The 19,618-nt window shown below is 38.6% G+C and overlaps 2 protein-coding genes across 4 annotated transcripts in view; one reads left to right on the plus strand and one right to left on the minus strand.

The window, feature by feature from the left end:
- Window positions 1-9,109, plus strand: part of LOC140464058 (dynein axonemal heavy chain 17-like) — a 408,886-nt gene extending 399,777 nt beyond the window's left edge. Inside the window, exons 70-73 of the mRNA XM_072558720.1 lie at window positions 2,138-2,320; window positions 6,088-6,231; window positions 8,259-8,484; window positions 8,862-9,109. Coding sequence (XP_072414821.1) covers window positions 2,138-2,320; window positions 6,088-6,231; window positions 8,259-8,484; window positions 8,862-9,109 — 801 coding nt within the window. The remainder of the gene's footprint in view (window positions 1-2,137; window positions 2,321-6,087; window positions 6,232-8,258; window positions 8,485-8,861) is intronic.
- The window catches only part of pgs1 (phosphatidylglycerophosphate synthase 1), a 59,148-nt gene continuing 48,414 nt past the window's right edge, over window positions 8,885-19,618 (minus strand). For all 3 annotated transcript variants that reach the window (XM_072558721.1, XM_072558722.1, XM_072558723.1), the window contains 3 exons: window positions 12,960-13,108; window positions 11,190-11,334; window positions 8,885-9,043 (listed from right to left, as the gene is read on the minus strand). In XM_072558721.1, coding sequence (XP_072414822.1) covers window positions 11,215-11,334; window positions 12,960-13,108 — 269 coding nt within the window. In that variant the 3' untranslated portion in view covers window positions 8,885-9,043; window positions 11,190-11,214. The remainder of the gene's footprint in view (window positions 9,044-11,189; window positions 11,335-12,959; window positions 13,109-19,618) is intronic.

The raw sequence follows: 19,618 nt of genomic DNA on the forward strand, positions 1-19,618 counted from the left end.
TTAGGGTGAGAGGGGTAAGATATAAAAGAGACCTAAGGGGCAACTTTTTCACGCAGAGGGTGGTACGTGTATGGAATGAGCTGCCAGAGGATGTGGTGGAGGCTGGTACAATTGCAACATTTAAGAGGCATTTGGGATGGGTATACGAATAGGAAGGGTTTGGAGGGATATGGGCCAGGTGGTGGCAAGTGGGACTAGATTGAGTTGGGATCTGGTCTGCATGGACGGGTTGGACCGAAGGGTCTGTTTCCATGCTGTACATGTCTATGACTCTATGAATAGAGCCTTGGTTAGATCCCATCTGAAATACTGAGTTTTGGTATCAATGGAAATATGTGTTGAACATGGGAGGGGCACATTGCAGATTTATTTGAATTATAAGAGGTTCTGGATGTAGATTTGCTTGCTGAGCTGGAACGTTCATTTCCAGACGTTTCGTCACCCTACTAAGTAACATCTTCAGTGGGCCTTCGAGCGAAGCACTGCTGCTGATTCTTGCTTTCTATTTATGTGTTTGGGTTTCCTCGCATTGGTGATGTCATTTCATGTTCTTTTTCTCTGGGGGTGGTAGATGGGGTTTAACTCGATGTGTTTGTTGATAGAGTTGCGGTTGGAATGCCGCTTTGTGGGTAGTGAATCCCAGGCTCATTCCTGTCTGGATAAAGAAATTTCTGGTGATCCAAATGAAATTGTTAAATGATTAATGAAACCATTTTCTCTCATGGTGAAATCCAGAATGTGAAGGCACCATTTTAAAATTAGAGCAAGGCTACTCATTCTTCGCACAAAGTATAGAGATAACCTAGAATAAAGGCTGAGGGTGGTGGTTGAATTGAAATGTTCATAGAGATTATGTAAAGACATGAATTAATATAGAACCAAGTTTGGTAAATAGAGCTGATATAAGTCAGCTGCCATTGTATGAATGGCTAAAAGGCTCACGAGGCGAAGACTATCGTTCCTACAGCAGAACATGGCAATTTTCTTTGGTCCCCTGGCTCTTGCTTCCTGTGCAATATCCTCCTTCAACTTGCTTCTAACTGGCTACCTTCTGACACCTATGGATAGGCAATAAATACTGCCCTATCAGCAAAGCCCATATTATATGAAAGAAAAAGACAATGATTTTCACCAGTTTATAGGCGGGGAGGCAATGGCTAAGTGTTATTATTACTTGACTTGTAATTCAGAGATCCAGAGAAGTTCTGGGAATCCAGCTTTAAATCCCACCACAGCAGAGGATGGAATTTGAATTCAATAAATATCTGGATAAAAGAAGCCTAATGATGACCATGAAATCCTCATTGTCAGAAAAACCATCTGTTTCAACCAAGCTTCTTTAGGGAAGCAAACTGCCATCCTTACCTGGACTGGGCTACACGTGACACCAGACCCACAGCAATGTGGTTGACTTTCAACTGCCCTCTAGGCAATAATGGTGTCCAGCCAGACACCCTCATCCCATAAATTAATGAAGAAGGAAAAAAAGATACCTGTCTTGGTATTAGGGAGCCTGTCAGGACAGCAGTGAACCCAACATAAAACGAGGATGAAGAACAGTGAGCACAGTATAAAGCAGAGCGATAGGACTGTTGAGCTCAGTAATTGTGTCTTAATACATGGAGCAATCGCAATAAAATCGATTAATTAAGTGTAAATAGATATACATAATTATGATACAGTTGCAATTACAGAGACATGGCTGCAATGCAACCAACATACAGGGTTATTCAATATTTGGGTGGAACATGCAAAGAGGAAAAGGTGGTAGGTTTGCTTGATTAGGAAGGGAGATGATATAGTTTCTTACATTATAGGCATCAAATTACACGTTTGGATGGAGACAAAGCAGAAATATAGTGTTGAGATAGCGGATCAGCATGATCATATTGAATAGTGCAGCATGCTTGAAGGGTCAAATGGCTTACTCTTCCTAGCTTCTGTGTTTTTCATTTAGCTTCCATTTCTGTCAGCTGCTATGCTTTGAAATGTATGTGTATTATGTAAATACAGTTTGATTTCACTAAGAGAAATTTGGTATGTATTAGAATTTGTATAACGTCACTGACAATATTATTTTTCTTTAACATTGTAAAATTTTAGCAATAATGGAACTTAATAATACTTTGATATTCAGGTTAAGTCAGTTTTGGACGAAATCCTGGAAAAACTGCCAGAAAGTTTTAATATGCATGAGATCATGGGCAAAGTGGAAGAACGGACACCTTATGTAGTAGTAGCTTTCCAGGAATGTGAAAGAACAAACATTTTGACTGCAGAGATAAAACGGTCGTTGAAGGAGCTGAATCTGGGATTAAAGGTTTGGACATACTTTAAAATATTTGACTTCATTATTTTGCTATTTGCTCATGGCATTGGGGGAGGGAGCTGGTGCTTTGAATTTTAATATCATAACCATAATAAAGATATCCAATGGGTAAGTTGTTTTTAAACCACATGAACTCCATACTAAACTTTCCAAAGGCAAGTTTCCAGACTCCATTCATCCCAGCTGTTTTTGACCTGGGCATGTGTATACAGTTACACTTCTTGTTTTGTAAGTTTGAAAAGAAATCTAGATCATCAAGGATCAGATGTGCAATCAGAAATGGTTATCTGAACCTTGTGGAAGTCCTGATGTGCTGACTTAACTGCAAATTTCAATGTCCATTGATCAATTCCCCAGCTACTTTGGGTTCCTCCACAAATATTTCTGAGTTACAGCTGAAGACTTCAGACAGTTCAGCTGTACTGAATGGTTGTCCAGGAAATATTAGACAGAAAAAAACTCTCCAAACTCACCTTTATCTCCAAACCGCAACTGCCCCAACCTCTGCTCTCTCTTCCTTCTTCTCTGTCACCTAATACATCTACTATCTCACCTACTTGCCACTTAACCACCCACCTGCAATCCTACACATGCCACCTCTAGTACCTACCACCTCAATTACCTGCCTGCTAATTATCACCCTTTTCACCTTAATCACCTACCAGCCTAATGACCTAGCATCTCACCCACCACCTACCCATCAACCTATTCTTTCACTCACTCACTATTATTCAAACTGGGCATCTAAACTTATTATAGGGCAGCTCCTCCCATAAAAACCAATTGTAGTCTCATTTCACCTCCACACACCACTCCCCCACCCCAATTGCATTGCAAAGGATTCTACACTTGTATTTTTAGTAAAAGTGGTTTTGGAAGACCCAGCAAGAAATGAAGAACAATGTCAAATTGCAGGAAAGTTTCAGCTGCATTTGCATCAGACCAGAAGCTGTTAATTTAATTTTTGACTCTAGTTCAGAAGGAAGAACAGCTTACTTTTAGGAGAACCAAGTTCTAGTTTGCCAAAGTAATGTTAGTTCATGAATGTTCAAGCTAAGAGAACTTGTCTAGAAGTCCTCAAGTTGTTAAAACTGAAAAAGTTTAGGCTGTCAGAATTGTGAAGCTGGCTCCACAGTCCAAGGAAAAGAAACTGGGAACAGTCAGTTAAGCAAACGTTTGAAGAGTTGAGGTGAGAGTGATAAATCTCTGGAACTGATATCTGTGAAAAAGGTGTGGGAAACAGGTGAAACTTTGATTTGCTGTTGTTGTCAAGGTCTTTCCAACTGACAAATATAGAATTTCTTTTATGCACTAAATATTTGGTCTGTTGATAAAGAACATCTGTAACTACGTGTGAATATGGTTCAGTGACCAACCAATCTTAGCCCAATCCAGGTGATATAAATGCTTCCACAAAGATGTTTTGCTTACCACACAAATGAATAAAATAATCTGAATTCAGTACTGGTGTGACACCAAGTATATAGGTTGTAATCCCAACTATTGACAGACCATATTAAAAAAGGGTAATGGAAATAGTCAAACACTGCTGCATCTCCCATAGCCATGCCCTGACCAATCAGAATCTTCCAGCCTGGTCTGAGAATTAAAACTGCCAGTGTTCTTACTCCATCACAATCCAATCAGCACCCTCCTTTCATACCTTATAAAATGATGCCTTTTTTTCCAGTCAGTTTCTTATGTCTTCGTTCTGAAAAGTGTAAAATTCATATCTGTCTTGTTTTAACAATGCTTAGGTTCTGTATTACCAAGCATTTATTTAAGTTGAGTGCCTGGCCCTTTTAAATCAAGCAAGACAAGGAGTTTGTTATGGGGAAAATCACTAGTCTCAGAGTCAGAGTCGGGGTTCAGTGACAGAGTTTACTGAACAAAGAAATACCGGAGCTCTGGGGAGAGAAAGACACCAACAGCACTGTGGTCAACTGTGAGTCTTCTCTCAACCCGGAGCATATGTCAAGACACTTTTATACATTTTTTTTAATATAGTAGCTCAGTGATGAGGTTATTGTCTCTGTAGCATAGTTTGTTTATTGTAAACATTGCAGAATCATTGATAGTTTCAGTGCAGTCAGTCCCAGCACAGCCTTTGTTAATTTCATTGCAGTCGTTGTCAGTTTCAATGTCTGCACTGAAGACATTGCTGTAGTAATGGGTGCTAATCGCTCTTCATGAAAAGGACGATTACTGCAGCCCTGGCTATGAGCGCTTTGTATTGAGTCTGTATCACTGTTAGCAGTTCTATTAAAGGTGTTGGCTGGACCCAGACACTTCGGTGGACAGTGTACACTACTCATGTGTAATTTCTCCCCCACCCACCTTAAACTAATCAACTAGGTTGTAAGTGCATTGTGCTGACATTCTGGTGGCCCCAGGCCATGTCTGTATTTGGTCTGCTGTCTCTCTCCATATTGTGGTCCGGTGGCCATTTTATGCATCAAGTGGCCAACTGATGGCTTTGAAGGAATATTTAGGTTTGATCATCACTGGATTTATGTGATCAAAATTGATAAAAAAAATGTAAAAATCAAAAGAACTGCAGATGCTGTAAATCAGAAGCAAAAATAGAGATTTCTGTAAAACTCAGCAGGTCTGGCAGCATCTGTCAAAGAGAAATCAGAGCTAATGTTTCAGGTCGCAGAACAGTCGTCAGCCTGAGGTGCTGTTTTGATATCACAATCTGCCCTAAGTTAAAGTTTTCAGACAATATACAGCTCATCTGCATTAGCATCCTTAACAGCATGGGGCAACACAAAGGCTGAACCAGAAACTATACAATTGCAAATTTCAGCAGCTCCAGCTTTACCCCTTATTTTTGTAATGAGTTGGTAAAGTAAGAACGTAGACCTTGAAACTGGTTAAGTAACCTAATAGGTGAGTTGATCAATGTAGTTCATTCAGAGATGGTGGTTTTGTTATTACGAGTCATAGAGCTGTACAACTTAGAAATAGACCCTTCAGTTCAATTCATCTATGCCGACTAGATAACCTAAACTAATCTGGTCTCATCTACCAGTATTTGGTCCATATCCCTCTAAACCTTTCCTATTCATATACCCATCCAGATGACTTTGGGGGTGGCACGATGGCTCAGTGGCCTCACAGCACCAGGGACCCAGTTTCGGTTCCAGCATCGGGCGACTGTCTGTGTGGAGTTACCCCGTGTCTGCGTGGGTTTCCTCCAGGTGCTCCAGTTTCCTCCCACAGTCCAAAGATGTGCAGGTCAGATGAATTGGCCATGCTAAATTGCCCGTAGTGTTAGGTGCATTAGTCAGAGGGAAATGGTTCTGGCTTGGTTACCCAGAGTAACCAAAAGAGTTGGTTACTCTTCGGAGGGTTGGTGTGGGTTTGTTGGGCCGAAGGGCCTGTTTCCACACTGTAGAGAATCTAATCTAAATGTTGTAATTGTACCAGCCTCCCCGACTTCCTTCAATACGTGCACCACTACTTGCATGAAAAAGTTGTCCCTTAGGTCCCTCTTCAATCTTTACCCTCTCACCTAAGGCCTCTGGTTTTGGACTCCCCTACCTTGGGGAAAAGGCCTTGGCTATCCATCCTATCCAGACCCATAGTTATTTTATAAACTCCTATAAGGTCACACCTCAGCCTGATGCATATTGGAAAATCTTTAAATAAATACCATAGGGGACACTTTCGAGTTTGTACTCTTTTCTAAAGTAAAACAAAATCTTTGAAGTCAGGATTTCAGTAACAAATTTTATACCTATGCTGATTTTCAGGGAGAATTAACCATCACAGCTGATATGGAAGAGATTTCAAATGCCTTATTTTTCGACACAGTTCCAGCAACATGGGCAGCCCTAGCTTATCCATCACTTTTTAGCTTAGGTGCTTGGTTTAGTGATCTTCTCCTTCGCATCAGGGTGAGCCACAGTAGCTTAACTGCATGTTCATTTCATCATTCGTACTTTGAATATCACAATTATGTACAATGTTTTAGTGTTCTTAAAGTATTTCTCTAACATTGATGTCATAAGATACTATATCAAGTTTGAGTTTTGAAAGTACCATCTTCAGTCATTTCCAAAGTGATTTTTGATTTTATATGTGGCTTGTACTAAGTTAAATAAACAATCAGATGTCTAGGTTGGCAGATGTATTATACCATTGTTTCGAGACTTCAGAGGTTGATACTGAACCTGAATTTCCTCAAGTTTGTACAGCACAAAAATAATCTGCTTCTAAACAGTAACAGTCAAGAACTTCGTCTCCCATGGTACTGCTAATAAACAATAGGATCAGTGTTCTTTACAAACTGTACATATCTGTACTGCAATCTGAAAACTAACATACTTAACCTGCTTGTACAAGCAAGGAAAATTTTAAATGAATGGTATGTCTTAGTTGCACACAGCAGGGACACTGGGTAGGTGTCATTTTGCAGATCAATCATTAATCAAGAATCTTGACTGCCTGTATAAATGGATATGAGAATTTCCATGGTATCTTTGAGAGAAGCTGGAAATTCTAGTCAACATTCCTTCAACTGATCCTATCAAAAACAAATTAACTCATCATTGTTTACCGACTAAATTCTCACTGCAAACTGGCTGTGTTTGTTTCCAGAGTAAGTGAGTACACTTCAAATGTTGGACTTTATCGGTTTTGAAATGCTAAAAATATAAATTTGTATTAAAAAACTTTTAGACAGGCAATAACTCTTAACAAAAAAACACAAACCAGCAAACAAAGGTAACAATACGCAAAATAGTATTTTATTATTAGAGTTTGTGGTCCTAAATATAAGTAGAGAAAGAACATGCGTGAGAAGACAGAGTCTTTCACATACTCAGGACATCCCAAAATATGTCATAGCATTAGCTACATTCACTGTCATTTGTAAGTGAACATAAACAGCAAAGCTCCACAAACATGAGCTAAAAGATTAGTTAATGTTTTTCTGTGAAGCTAGCTGGGAAATAAATGCTCCTCTTTGAATACAGCCACAAAATATTTTGCTAACTGAATGAGCTAGCAGACACAGGCTCCTGGCATCACACAAGTTTGAAGGAAGCCAATGCCATTGAAGTTTCCACTTTTATTTCAAACATGATTAACTTTTTGAAGATGTCATCTTCAACAAGTCTACGTTATCAGCTGGTGTCCTTGAACACAACTTGATTCAGAAACTAAGGGTGCTATCACTGAGCAAAAGTGCCACTGTTACAAAGATATGAAAAATGACAGACAAGAAAGAACTTAGTTTGTTCTTCCAGTCTGCCCTTACAGTGGGATGTCATACTGGTGGGAGAGAATCTTCCAGAAAAAACGAGAAATGAGACAAAATCCCAAGATGAAATATTAATTTCAGACTTCGACAAGCAATCAAAATGTGTCTAGCAGACCAACCCATTGAATATGGCAAGGGACCAAGGTGTACTCTATTCCAAGAAACACATCCACTCTCACTTGAATTAAATCAGCATTAACCACACAAGCTAGCACACATTTCTACAGGTTGATTAATCTTTGGGAAAATAATAATCTCAATGACCAACCTAGTTTTTCATTTACATAACTTCTGAGAGAAATCTGGTCCTGCCTACAACATTTAATGAAACAGCTCAACTATACAATCAAAATCTTGTCCTTTCAACATGTTATAAACTTGCATCACATTAATTCCAGGTTAAGGTCTTAGCATTACTCAGGAGTAATCTGGTCAGATGACTTCACACCCTTTACAATGCTTTAAGATTAAGCATCATGTAAAACAAATGTAACTGGCACATGACTAAGAGCTTGTACTTTGCTTTGTAACAGATTGCCCTATAAATATATTCTATCATACTTGGTGCACATTTTCACAATTTATTTCGTTGAAGTTATTAAAAAATGCATACAGTGACAAATATTTGGTAGCAATTTTCTCACGTCTTTGTATTCTCAGGAATTGGAAGCTTGGAGTACGGATTTTGCTTTGCCTAGTGCAGTGTGGCTTGGTGGCTTTTTCAACCCTCAGTCTTTCCTCACAGCTATAATGCAATCTATGGCCAGGAAAAATGAATGGCCACTTGACAAAATGTGTCTAGCTGTTGAAGTTACAAAGAAAAACAGAGAAGATATGACAAGTGCTCCCAGAGAAGGTGCCTACATCCATGGACTATTCATGGAAGGTAAGACATTTGAACACTAATAATCACTGCCATGAATTACAATTTTACAAAAATATTCACCTAGTGAAAACATTTTATTATTCAACGAATGGGTCACTATAAAACTTGCTAAATAAGAAATATCTGTTCAACTACCCACAAAAATGTAAAGACAAATAGATGTTAAAATAAAATTCTCCAGCCAACCTTCAATTTGCTTTATTAGATTTTAGCAAATTAACAGAATTCTAAAATACAAATAAATTGATTACAAAATTTCCTTCAATACATAGGCATTTCACGAGAGATAATTCTTTCTCAGTCTTCATTATTTTCAGTATAAAAACATGATAAATCTTTTTCCAGTTAATTACCAGTAATGTTTGATATGTTGAAAGGTGCGCGTTGGGAGAAGAACAGTGGAATCATTACTGATGCACGACTGAAGGAGCTTACACCAGGAATGCCAGTTGTATTCATCAAAGCCATTCCAGTAGATCGTCAAGAAACGAAAAACATTTACGAGTGTCCAGTGTACAAAACCCGGAGCCGAGGTCCTACTTACGTTTGGACTTTTAACCTGAAAACAAAAGAAAGTCGAGCCAAGTGGATCCTTGCAGGTGTTGCTGTTTTACTACAAGTTTAAATTGTAAACTGTATACTTTAAAAAAAATTTCATTTAAAATGTCATGATGCAAATTTAAAATAATTGAATTGTGTCTGTTGAAAAAGCTTCTGAATAAATGATACATGCTTAAAATTAATAATTTAAGTGATTTATTCAAGCTGAAATAATGCCAAATTAAAAAGAGGTTTTTGGAAAGCTTTGAAAAGTTTAGACACTTCGTAATATTTGTTACAAATTTACCTTCCTCCTCTTTCAATTAGCTAACAAGAGAGCCTGAAATCATTTCCTGAACGATTAGAATAAACCAGCCAAGATTAGCTTAAAAGATTATCCAACTATTGTTGCATTTTGTCCCTTCACGTGCTTTTCAGTCCACAATTTCCGAATTTAAATAAGTAAACAAAAATTCATAACATGGCTAGTCATTGTAAAGACAGCATAGTAAAATTCCATCTAGTCACCTGGGAACTGGCAAGTAGGGCAGAGAAATTTACATGCGCATAATAAGAGGTCCCAAATTTCATGCTGTTGAGTTAACCTTAAGCTCTGACAAAACAGCAAAGTTGTTTCTCTCACTACCAAACAGTAGTAGTAATTGAAAAGAAGCTACTGTTGTTATTTATATTTGGACAGGAAATGGGTGAATGTGTACTTAAAAGAACTGAAGTTTGCAATGTTAAGCTTAATTATATGCCTCAATGTCTTGTGAAAGACAGAACTTTCATCTAAGCTTTAAAGATGGTTGGAGATCAGGGAGTCACAATTCTCAATTGTGATCCATTCTAAATAAAAATGTTTGGTGATTAGTCCCAGTTGCCAGAGATTGAAGGTCCTCTCATGCAAGTGGACGAAAATAGATTCAGGTTCAACAATTCTAAGACTTGGGCATCTTCCCCTTTGCTCTCCCTCACCCCCCCCATTCCCAGGCCTTGTCATCACATGGACTGCTACTATGCACAACCCAGCATCAGTTACTGGCAGTCCACATTAGCAGCAATTCATTCTCTTAGGCTTACCTTCACCTACTCCTTTCCAACTGTTTTGCTCTCTCTTTGGGCTCTCTCTGCATCTATCATTTATTCCTGTCCCCCATCCCCCATCCTCCATCCTATTTTCTGCATTAAAAAAAAACTTTTTCCTGGCTACCATCAGTTCTGAAGAAGGGCCACTGGACCTGAAATGTTAACTGATTTCTCATCATAGATGCTAATTCCTAATAACCATAACTCGCTACAAAAAAAAGACCTTTGCCCCTCCACCCAATATCTTCTCCCCAAAGCCTTGTATTTAGGTTCCACAGTCCATTTAATACCAGCCAATGGAAACAACTTTGCTAGTCTTTCTTAATGAAAACTGTCATAATTTTGTATGCCTCCATCAAATCTCCCTTCAATCTCCTTTGCTCCGACAACAATCTAACTTGATAACTAAGAACTCCTCATCGATGACATCACCTCTGCTTTTTGCCCATACGATAATTTTACACCAAACAGATCCCATGAACCTTAAAGGAAAGAAATTGTTTGACTCTTATTTGATTATAAGGAACATCTGACTGTGACAATTAGCAAGTTAAAGAATATATTCGCATACTCTTTCATCACACTCTTGCACATTTATTTCAGTTCCAGCAACCAAATTCTTGTCTGGGATTTATTCCAATATCCCCAAACTTAAATTCCTTAAAATGGTGGAATTCTGAGGTATTGGTGCATCTCAAATAATTTTATCTCAACATTTTCTTCAAAATGTAACAGTTAGAAAATGTATTACAATAATTACTCAGCCTGAAAGTCAATGTTCCTGGAATAAAACATTGTGATCTGTCCTTCAGTTGTAACCCACAGTAATATTTTAGATGCTGTTAAGGAAACATTAAAAACTACTCGATATGGATCTTTCTTCCATTTGCTTAAAAACATAATGCTTGAGAAGAGAGTTTTAAAAGCAGATAACTAAAATCAACCATTCAAATACAATAATCCTGAGGATAATGGAGACCAGACTTGATTCCAGAAGTTTTGAATTTATACAAAGTTCGCAGTAAAACCTGCTTGTAAAAGGTGTAAAAAAATTCCAGTTAAGCTATATTACTTACACCAGGAATGGCATTCCTTTAGATTTTAGAAAAAATTCTTTATTAGTGGAGTTACCAATTTCACCCAGAGCTTCACATGTCTATTTGGTTGGTCAAATGTAATAGTCGAAATCTCATTCGAGAGGCAGTACAGATTTTCTTGTTCCTAGAAAATGTGGGTACAAATACTTTTCTGAGTTACAGGGTTCATTTTATTTTACGATAGCAATGCAGTTATTCATTAAGGTATATTTCACAAAGCTAGAGGAGAGATTATGATGATTCAGAAAATGTGAAAAGTATAAGAATCAAATATCATAACTCTACAAGTTGTATCTCATCAGGCACCAAGTTCTGTTTTACTATAAAGTCGTAAACTTGCCCAACATGAGCCTCTTGCACGTTTCTCTGATCCTCCACCCGCCCAAGTTCCACTCTCAGGAATTCCATCTCCAAGACCACCCATTCCACTCCCTCTTAGAATGCCCTTCAAAATTCATGTATTTGGCCAAACTTTTGTTATGCCAGTTAATTTCAATTCTCATTTTTCATGACCATGGAGTCATGAGGCCTTGAAGTATTTTTCTTCATTTAAGCTGCAATATAAGTGAAAGCTGCTGTTGCAATAGCATGTTAACAAAAGACAGTAAAGATAAATGCAGTCGGATGAGAGCTCTTAACCTATTGAAGGAAATAAAAGAGTAAACAAGATGCTCAGCAAGTATTTTGTTTGTGTTTAAATAAAGAATGATCGACAAGATAATCCAAGAGGGTATGGAAAAGCAATACTGGAGAAGACCTAAACAGAAATGACACATTAACATTCAGAATTATGTCAGAGGTTAACACTGTGGTTACCATTATTTATAATATATGCAAACTATTAGTCTTATTTTAAAGAGACTGAATTATGAAAATGAACAATGTGCAGAGCTACACAGTAAAGACAAGAGAATGGTATTAGATAAAACACTCATATTGAGAGCCCATGCTGACACAATGGACTACATTCTGGAATTAATAAGGGTTCAATATCTCAGAAGTAACATCAAAAAACTAAAGAGGGAGTTTGGAAGAATTTTATCACTGTGCAGAAAAGATTGTTGAAGATGAAAAATTTTGTTACAAACAGCTGCTGAAGGCAGTAAACAACAGGCAAGAGCCAATTAAGTTCAATAATTAAAGATGGCATTAAGTGGAATGTCTTGCACCTGTGGCTCATAGCCCATGCAGCTCTCGAAAGAACACTGAAATATTAAGACAACCATAGGCATTTAAGAAGTGTATATTTTGCATCAGTATCAAGATTCATTTGTTGTCTCATGAGAAATTGAACAAGGAGCTAAAGAGAAATATTCACGATTGTAGGCAGTACTGCAGATTGTTCCTTCAATGGAAATTTAATTTACAAATTTCAATGCACTGCAAAACTTTATACAGACAGCATATCATGAGTAGTGTGACTTGGCAACTAAGTATTTTTATAATGGTGCAAATTACGTTTGCACTACAATACGAAAGACACATAGTTGTAATCATAGCATATCTTACCAGCCTCTGCCCTTGGTTCCTTCTAACTGAGAAACATCACTATGAAATTCCTAAGTAACCTATTCAGATTTAAAGTTATGGGGAGGTCCATAGCATTGCAGACATGTCAAATTTTGCATCAAGAACAAGAAAGTGAAAAATGTGTCCCTTAAAGTAAGATGGACGTAAGTAACTGTTCCGATTGTGAAATATAAAACTAAAATGAACATTTCTTTTTGAGTTTACTAATTCACTACTGACCTGCTGTAATTGCTGCTGCAAATTGTGGTTGTCTGTGACAATTGCTAGCTGAGCCTCCAGATCTCTATGCACCGATCTGTACCCAAAGTTAGGAGAACCAATTAAAGTTAGGCAAGGCCACCTGCTTCCTGACAGATAATACCACAGACCTACAGAGAAAAGAGGGAGGAATGAAAATCAGCTCTACATATTAGACGAGAAAGAACTATCACACCATTCCTTCTAACAGTAATGGCTAACAGCATCAAAAGTTAAATATTATTTTATGTGAATTAAAAATCTCTACTGAAACTAGAAGCCTTTATATAGTACATCTGGTTTCTGTTAGACAGAGCCAAAGTGATATAAACTATCTCGGCTTGTTTTATAGTTGCCACAGAGTTAGATAAATTGATGACACAGAAGTTAGAACGATGACACTAGAATTGACTACTTAAGAGAATTAATCAATAAATGCTAATATCTTACTTTACATAATAATTTACTGTATTTGGATAAATTTTCTTCCCAGATTAATAACTAATCTACATAACAGAATCTGCGAGGGAAGATAAATCAACTATAACTGAAGCCTCGATGTAACAGTGACTTACAGGACAAGACAAAGTTTCTTCACTCAAATAAAAAAAAATTTCAATTAAAACAAACTGAAAAATATTACATAAGCCTATGAAATTGCCAGGGAATAGTCTATTGTTTCATTTTCTAATTTATATATAAAATAAATCAGGGCTATGAAAAGACAATATACATCGGGTTCAAAATTTGCCAAAGTCTATATTCCTGCACAAGCTGCTCAGCTTCCAGCTGTACATGTTACAGCGACTCTATAAATATTAAAAAAGATAATGATGTAATCTCAGATATGAAAGGAAATCTCATACTAGATTAATCTCCAGATTTAAATGACCCCAACCAAGGACAACTAAACATGAGACAAGAGAGTTATTTGCCTATATCTTCAAGGACATAAAAGCATTAGAATCAGGACGTAAAGGCTTAACAGTGTCAGGTATATTACTCTCAGACTGCAAGGTAGTACAAACAGAGACAATCAAAGCTAGTGGACTACAGGTTCATTAATCTGACACTGGATCATTGAAAAGACGTTTGAAGGGATCTTTGAAATGCTTTTAATGATCCCTGAGAAGATGCTCTGGAAAAGAAATTTATACTTTACAAACATGCTTGAAATTTTTTTCTGAATGCTATTAGGTTAATGGATGATGGTAATCTTCTTGACATTGGCTACAAAGGTATACAATAACGGAGGATATTCAGATTCTACCTGAATACGTTTTGATTTTCTAATTGCCCTGCTACTGCCTGCTTAATAATGGATTATAGCATTTACCCAATGACTGACTGTAGGCTGGTGAGCCTATAGTTACTGATTTTCCTTCTTTCTTAGCAGAGGTGCTATATTTGACATTTTGCAACCTGCTGTGACCTTTCCAGAATCTAGGGAATTTTGGAAATTTCAATTAATGTACTTACAATCTCTGCAGCCTCTTCTTTACAAATCCTAGAACAACTAAAAGATTCGGTCAATAAGAGCCAAAGACCATATTCGGTCCTTACACACTTCTGGGCAGACTGCATCTAGAGTATAGCAATCAGTTTTCACACTGATTCCCCAGAGCTGGAGAAGCATTGATTTAGAGGTGATGTGATAGAGGTACATAAATTAATGAAATTGCATATTATTGACAGATTTATTGAAGAGGACCAAAGTAATGCCCATAAACAGCTTGTGTAGCAATAGGCTAAATGTTAGGCGGTTCTGCTGTTACTTGAATTCCAATTCATAAAGAAGCCACGGCAGCTCTGCCTAGAGATCAGAGTTACAGTTTATCCTCTTGTATGCTGATCACCATTTGCCAAGGTACAAAGCATGTGGGGTCGTAATAAGGGGATGCATGATTAAATATCAATTATCAACTCATTCATTGCAGTTTACATAGCAAGTTAAATGTGTGCTGTCTAAAGTTTTAAATGATTCTGTCTGCAGCCAGTGCTCCCTGCGCTTTTCATCAGCTACACAAATCAGCAGGGGATGCAATAAAATGCTCTGCAAGTCTTAAAGGTGAGCTTCATCAAGGTGGCAAGCACTGGTGGGCTTTCTGAAATTCAGTCTGGTGTCAAGACTTCGGGTGAGATTAAACATCTGACACAGCAAGCACCAAAAATTTGATAATGCAGTGGAGATCTTTTTGGAAGGGAAGAGGAAGAGATGTCATGTATCTATAGGAAGACCTTCAGATCTATACTCAGGAGACAGTGCATAGTAACAGAGGTCAGAGTCAGAACTGTTACTCCATGAATACAGATGCAATACAGGAAGATGCTGAATGATTTTGAGAATCAAGTGAAACTTGAAAGATTATAACCAATGCAATTAATTAAGATATGACCAACACCTCTTGAATTACTTCACACAAATCGAGTTTCAGCTACCCTAATATCTGCTCATGGTAGGACTGTGACCTCTGACGATGGGATTTGTTTAGCCATTGCCCTACTAACCACACATGACTGAAAAATACCTGGGACCTAAATGGCGCACCTGCAACGGTGCTATTTCTCAAGCCTCAACTCTGCATGATTATCAAATTGATCTTCGTTCCTGCAAAATCATTCCCCATAGGCAAATCAACTTCATCCACAGGACATTTCTTAACGACTCCAATTACCACTGGTCTTAGCACAACTGACACTCCAATCGAACTTGTTCAATAGAACTGGGATATATTCTCCATCTATGCCATTTACCAATACTTTCACTTTAAATGAAATCTGGAGTGAAAACTAAATCCTTCTGTAGCGGGAGAGTTTGAGAAGCCTTTGTATCTCTTAGAATTGTTATGGGCTTGGATTCTTCCTTTGAGGAGAAAGGGGTTATCTTCCCATTAGATAAAAACTCTGCATATCTCACACCTATCCTTCCACTTCATACTTTTTCTACACTCACAATGGTGTCTACCTCCAGTCTCTTAGTTGTATTTAAAAATACAATCTCATTTGTGGACTTTTCCTTCTGAATTTCCTTTTCAGACCCACTGTTAAGTACTCCAACAAGTTTCACGGGTTTTCCTTTCATTTTCCAGCATTCTGAATGAATGTGGCATTTTGTTACAGTGGAAACATGTCACCTTCTGATTTTCTCCTCCACCCTCAGTATTTTGCTTTCTGACCTGAAGAGGAGTCTTTTGCCCATTCCCAGTTATCCATTAGCTATTTTGGCCACTTGTGCTGATTTCATTCACCCATTTTCTATCCCTAGGCGAAAGTGAGGACTGCAGATGCTGGAGATCAGAGTCAAGATTAGAGTGATGCTGGATAGGCTCAGCATGTCAGGCAGCATCGCTTTCTAACTTATGAGGATGACAGAAAAATAGTTGCGTTTTATGGATTAACTCAATCGTCAGCGACTGTTGCCACCTAGTTAGCAATTGCAACCTGTTGGCCTTCAACATTAGTTCTTATTATGGAAGGTAGAGAGTTTTCAAATTCCACGGAGATAATAACTTCAGAGATTTATACATGGTTTCACCTTCTAATCCTCAGCCACCTGCCAAAATAACTTGCATAACACTTTTGAATTCAATGTGTTTGCCCAAATTACTTCTTAAAATTTCAGAACCTTTGCCCATTTGTTTCAGGCACTAACCTGTACGTAGCCAATGGGTGCAGTTTTGTTCACATCATCGTCCCAAGAACTCTCCTCTGACAGTAAAGCATACATTCCCTGTGCTTTACTTGTCAACTTACACTGCAATAGCAGTATCCAATGCTCTTTTGCCCAGTTCATTTGGCTCACGACTTTATCAAATGGCATCGAGAATGACTTCATACCCAATTCCTCAAATTTTTGCAGAAAATAATTTAAAAATTCTTTGCAGGATTCAAATTATGACTCAGATTCTCCCCACCAGAGCCAGCATTAAATCATCAGTCTCCTGTTTCAACTGTACCGTTCCAAACTGATATTCAGACACCCTCACTTTATTTTTCCTTTGCATTTCTAATTCCAAAGTCATCTCCCTTTCCTTATCCTTTTTGCCCCTTTGAAATTTGATCTCCAGTTTTTCATTCTCCCTTCAGATTCAACCTGCTTTAATCATAACTGAATATCACCAGATTCTGACCATTATTCCTAGTGTTGTACCAAATGTTAAAGTTTTTTTTTTAAAACACAGTACCCCAATTTACCTGACTTTCACATGAAGGTTGACAGAAAGCACGGATCAGGTTCCTGTACGGAATACAAACTATGATGCCCTGGGCGGGAGATTTGTTAGAGCACTCCAGGAGGATTTAAACTAGCTTGGCAGGCGTTAGGAACCAGAGCTACAGATCAGAGGAGAGGGTAGTTGTTGAACGGGCAGAAACAGAATGCAGAGTCTGTCAGGAAGAATACACAGTTGGTAGGGCAATGGATTGGGTTAAAGTGTGTCTATTTTATTGCAAGAATGGTCAGGAATAAGAGTGATGAACTTAGAACATGGATCAGTGCTTGGAACTACGCTGTTGTGGCCATAACAAAGACATGAATTTCACAGGGGCAGAAATAGTTACTGAATGTTCCAGGGTTTATATCTTTTCAAAAGAACAGGGAGGGGGGGTAAAAGAGATGGGGGAGTAGCATTATTAATTAGAGAGTGCATAACAGCTGCAGAAGAGAAGATTGTTGAGGAGGATTTGTCTACTGAGTCAGTATGTTTGGAAGTCAGTAACAGAAAACGGGCAGTCACTTTATTGGGTATTTTCAATTGACCCCTCAATAGTAGCAGGATTTGAAAAGGTGCAGATGTAACAGATTTGGTGTTATGGGTGACTTCAACTTCCTCAATATTGATTGAAACTTCCACAGTACAAATGGTCTAGATGGAGTCAATTTTGTCAGTTGTGTCCAGGAGGCATTCCTGACTAAATATGTAGATAGACCGACTAGGGGGAGGCCACATTGGATTTGGTGCTGGACAACTAGCCAGGCCAGGCGTCAGATCTCTTGGTGGGAGAGCATTTCGGTGACAGTGACCACAACTGCCTCAACTTTACCATAGCCATGGAGAGTGATAGGAGCAGACAGTATAGGAAAGTATTTAATTGGGGGAGGCAGAGGGTAGGGGCAAGAGAGAGAATTATACTGCTTTTAGACAGGAGATGTGGAGTACAAGTTGGGAACAGTTCTACAGAAAAGGCACAATGGAAATATGGAGGCTGTTTAAGGAGCACTTGTTACAAGTGCTGGATAGCTTTGTCCCACTGAAATAGGCAAGGAATGGTAAGGTGAAGGAGCTTTAGATGACAACAGCAGAGGAGCTTCTCATCAAAACGAAGCTTGAAGGTTGAGGAAGCAAGGATCTGGCACAGCTTTAGAGGATTACAGGGTAACTAAGAAAGAACTCAAAAATAGACTGAGGAATAAGAGAATGATCAGAGAGAGGGTAGGGCCGATCAGGAATAGAGGAGGGAACGTGTGCCTGGGGTCTGGAGAAGTAGTGGTAGTCCTAAATGAGTTCTTTGCTTCAATATTCACAAGAGAGAGGGTCCTTGTTGGTAGTGAGGACACTGTGGACCAGGTTAATAGATTGATAGTAAGAAAGTGGATGCGCTGCAAATTCTGGAAAGCATCAAGACAGATAAGTCGGTAGGATTGGACCAGATATATCCAGGTTACTACGGGAAACGAGGAATGAGATTGGCGCACCTCTGGCGATGATCTTTGCATCCAAACTTTCCACGGGAGTAGTACGGGCTGATTGGAGGGAAGTGAATGTTGTTCCTCTATTCAAGAAAGGGAATAGGGAAATCCCTGGGAATTACAGACCAGTCAGTCTTAAGTCAGTGGAAAGCAAGGTACTGGAAAGGATTCGGAGAGATATAATTTATGACTACAGAGGAACCTTGATTATCCAGCATTCAATTAACCGAATTTTGGATTATCTGAACAAGATCACAAGGTCCTGATGCTTAGCTAACTATGTTACCCAGCATTTGATTAACCAAACAAAATACTCCCCGGCCGTGTCCTTCGGATAATCGAGGTTCCTCTGTATTTGGAAAAACATAGTTTGAGTAAACTGAAAGGAGTAGGTCGTGCCTCACAAGCCTTATTGTGTTCTTTGAGGACAGGATGAGACGAGTTGACGAAGGTCGAGCAGTGGATTGGATGTACGTGGGTTTCAGTGAAGTATCTGATAAGGTTCCTCACTGTAGGTTCAGAAAGTTAGGAGGTATGGGATACAGGAAAATTTGGCTGTCTGGATATAGAATTAGCTGACCATAAGACAACAGCAAGTGGTAGCGGATGGAAAGTATTCCACCTGGAGGTCAGTAACCAATGGTTTCCCACAGGGATCTGTTCTTGGGCCTCTGCTCTTTGTAGTTTCTATAAATGACTTGGAAGAGTGGTTTAGTAAGTTTGCCGATGACATAAAGGACGGTGGTGTTGTAGATACTGTCGAGGGCTGTTGCAGGCTATAACACTGGCAGGATGCAGAGCTGGGCTGAGAAGCGGCAGATGGAGTTCAACCTGGAAAAATGCAAAGTGATTCATTTTTGAAGATCAAATTTGAATGCTGAATACAGGGTTAAAGACTGGATTCTTGGCAGTGTGGAGGAACAGAGGGATTGTGGGGTCTACATACACAATT

The sequence above is a fragment of the Chiloscyllium punctatum genome, chromosome 39, assembly GCF_047496795.1.
Source record: "Chiloscyllium punctatum isolate Juve2018m chromosome 39, sChiPun1.3, whole genome shotgun sequence".
Taxonomy (NCBI): Eukaryota; Metazoa; Chordata; class Chondrichthyes; order Orectolobiformes; family Hemiscylliidae; genus Chiloscyllium; species Chiloscyllium punctatum.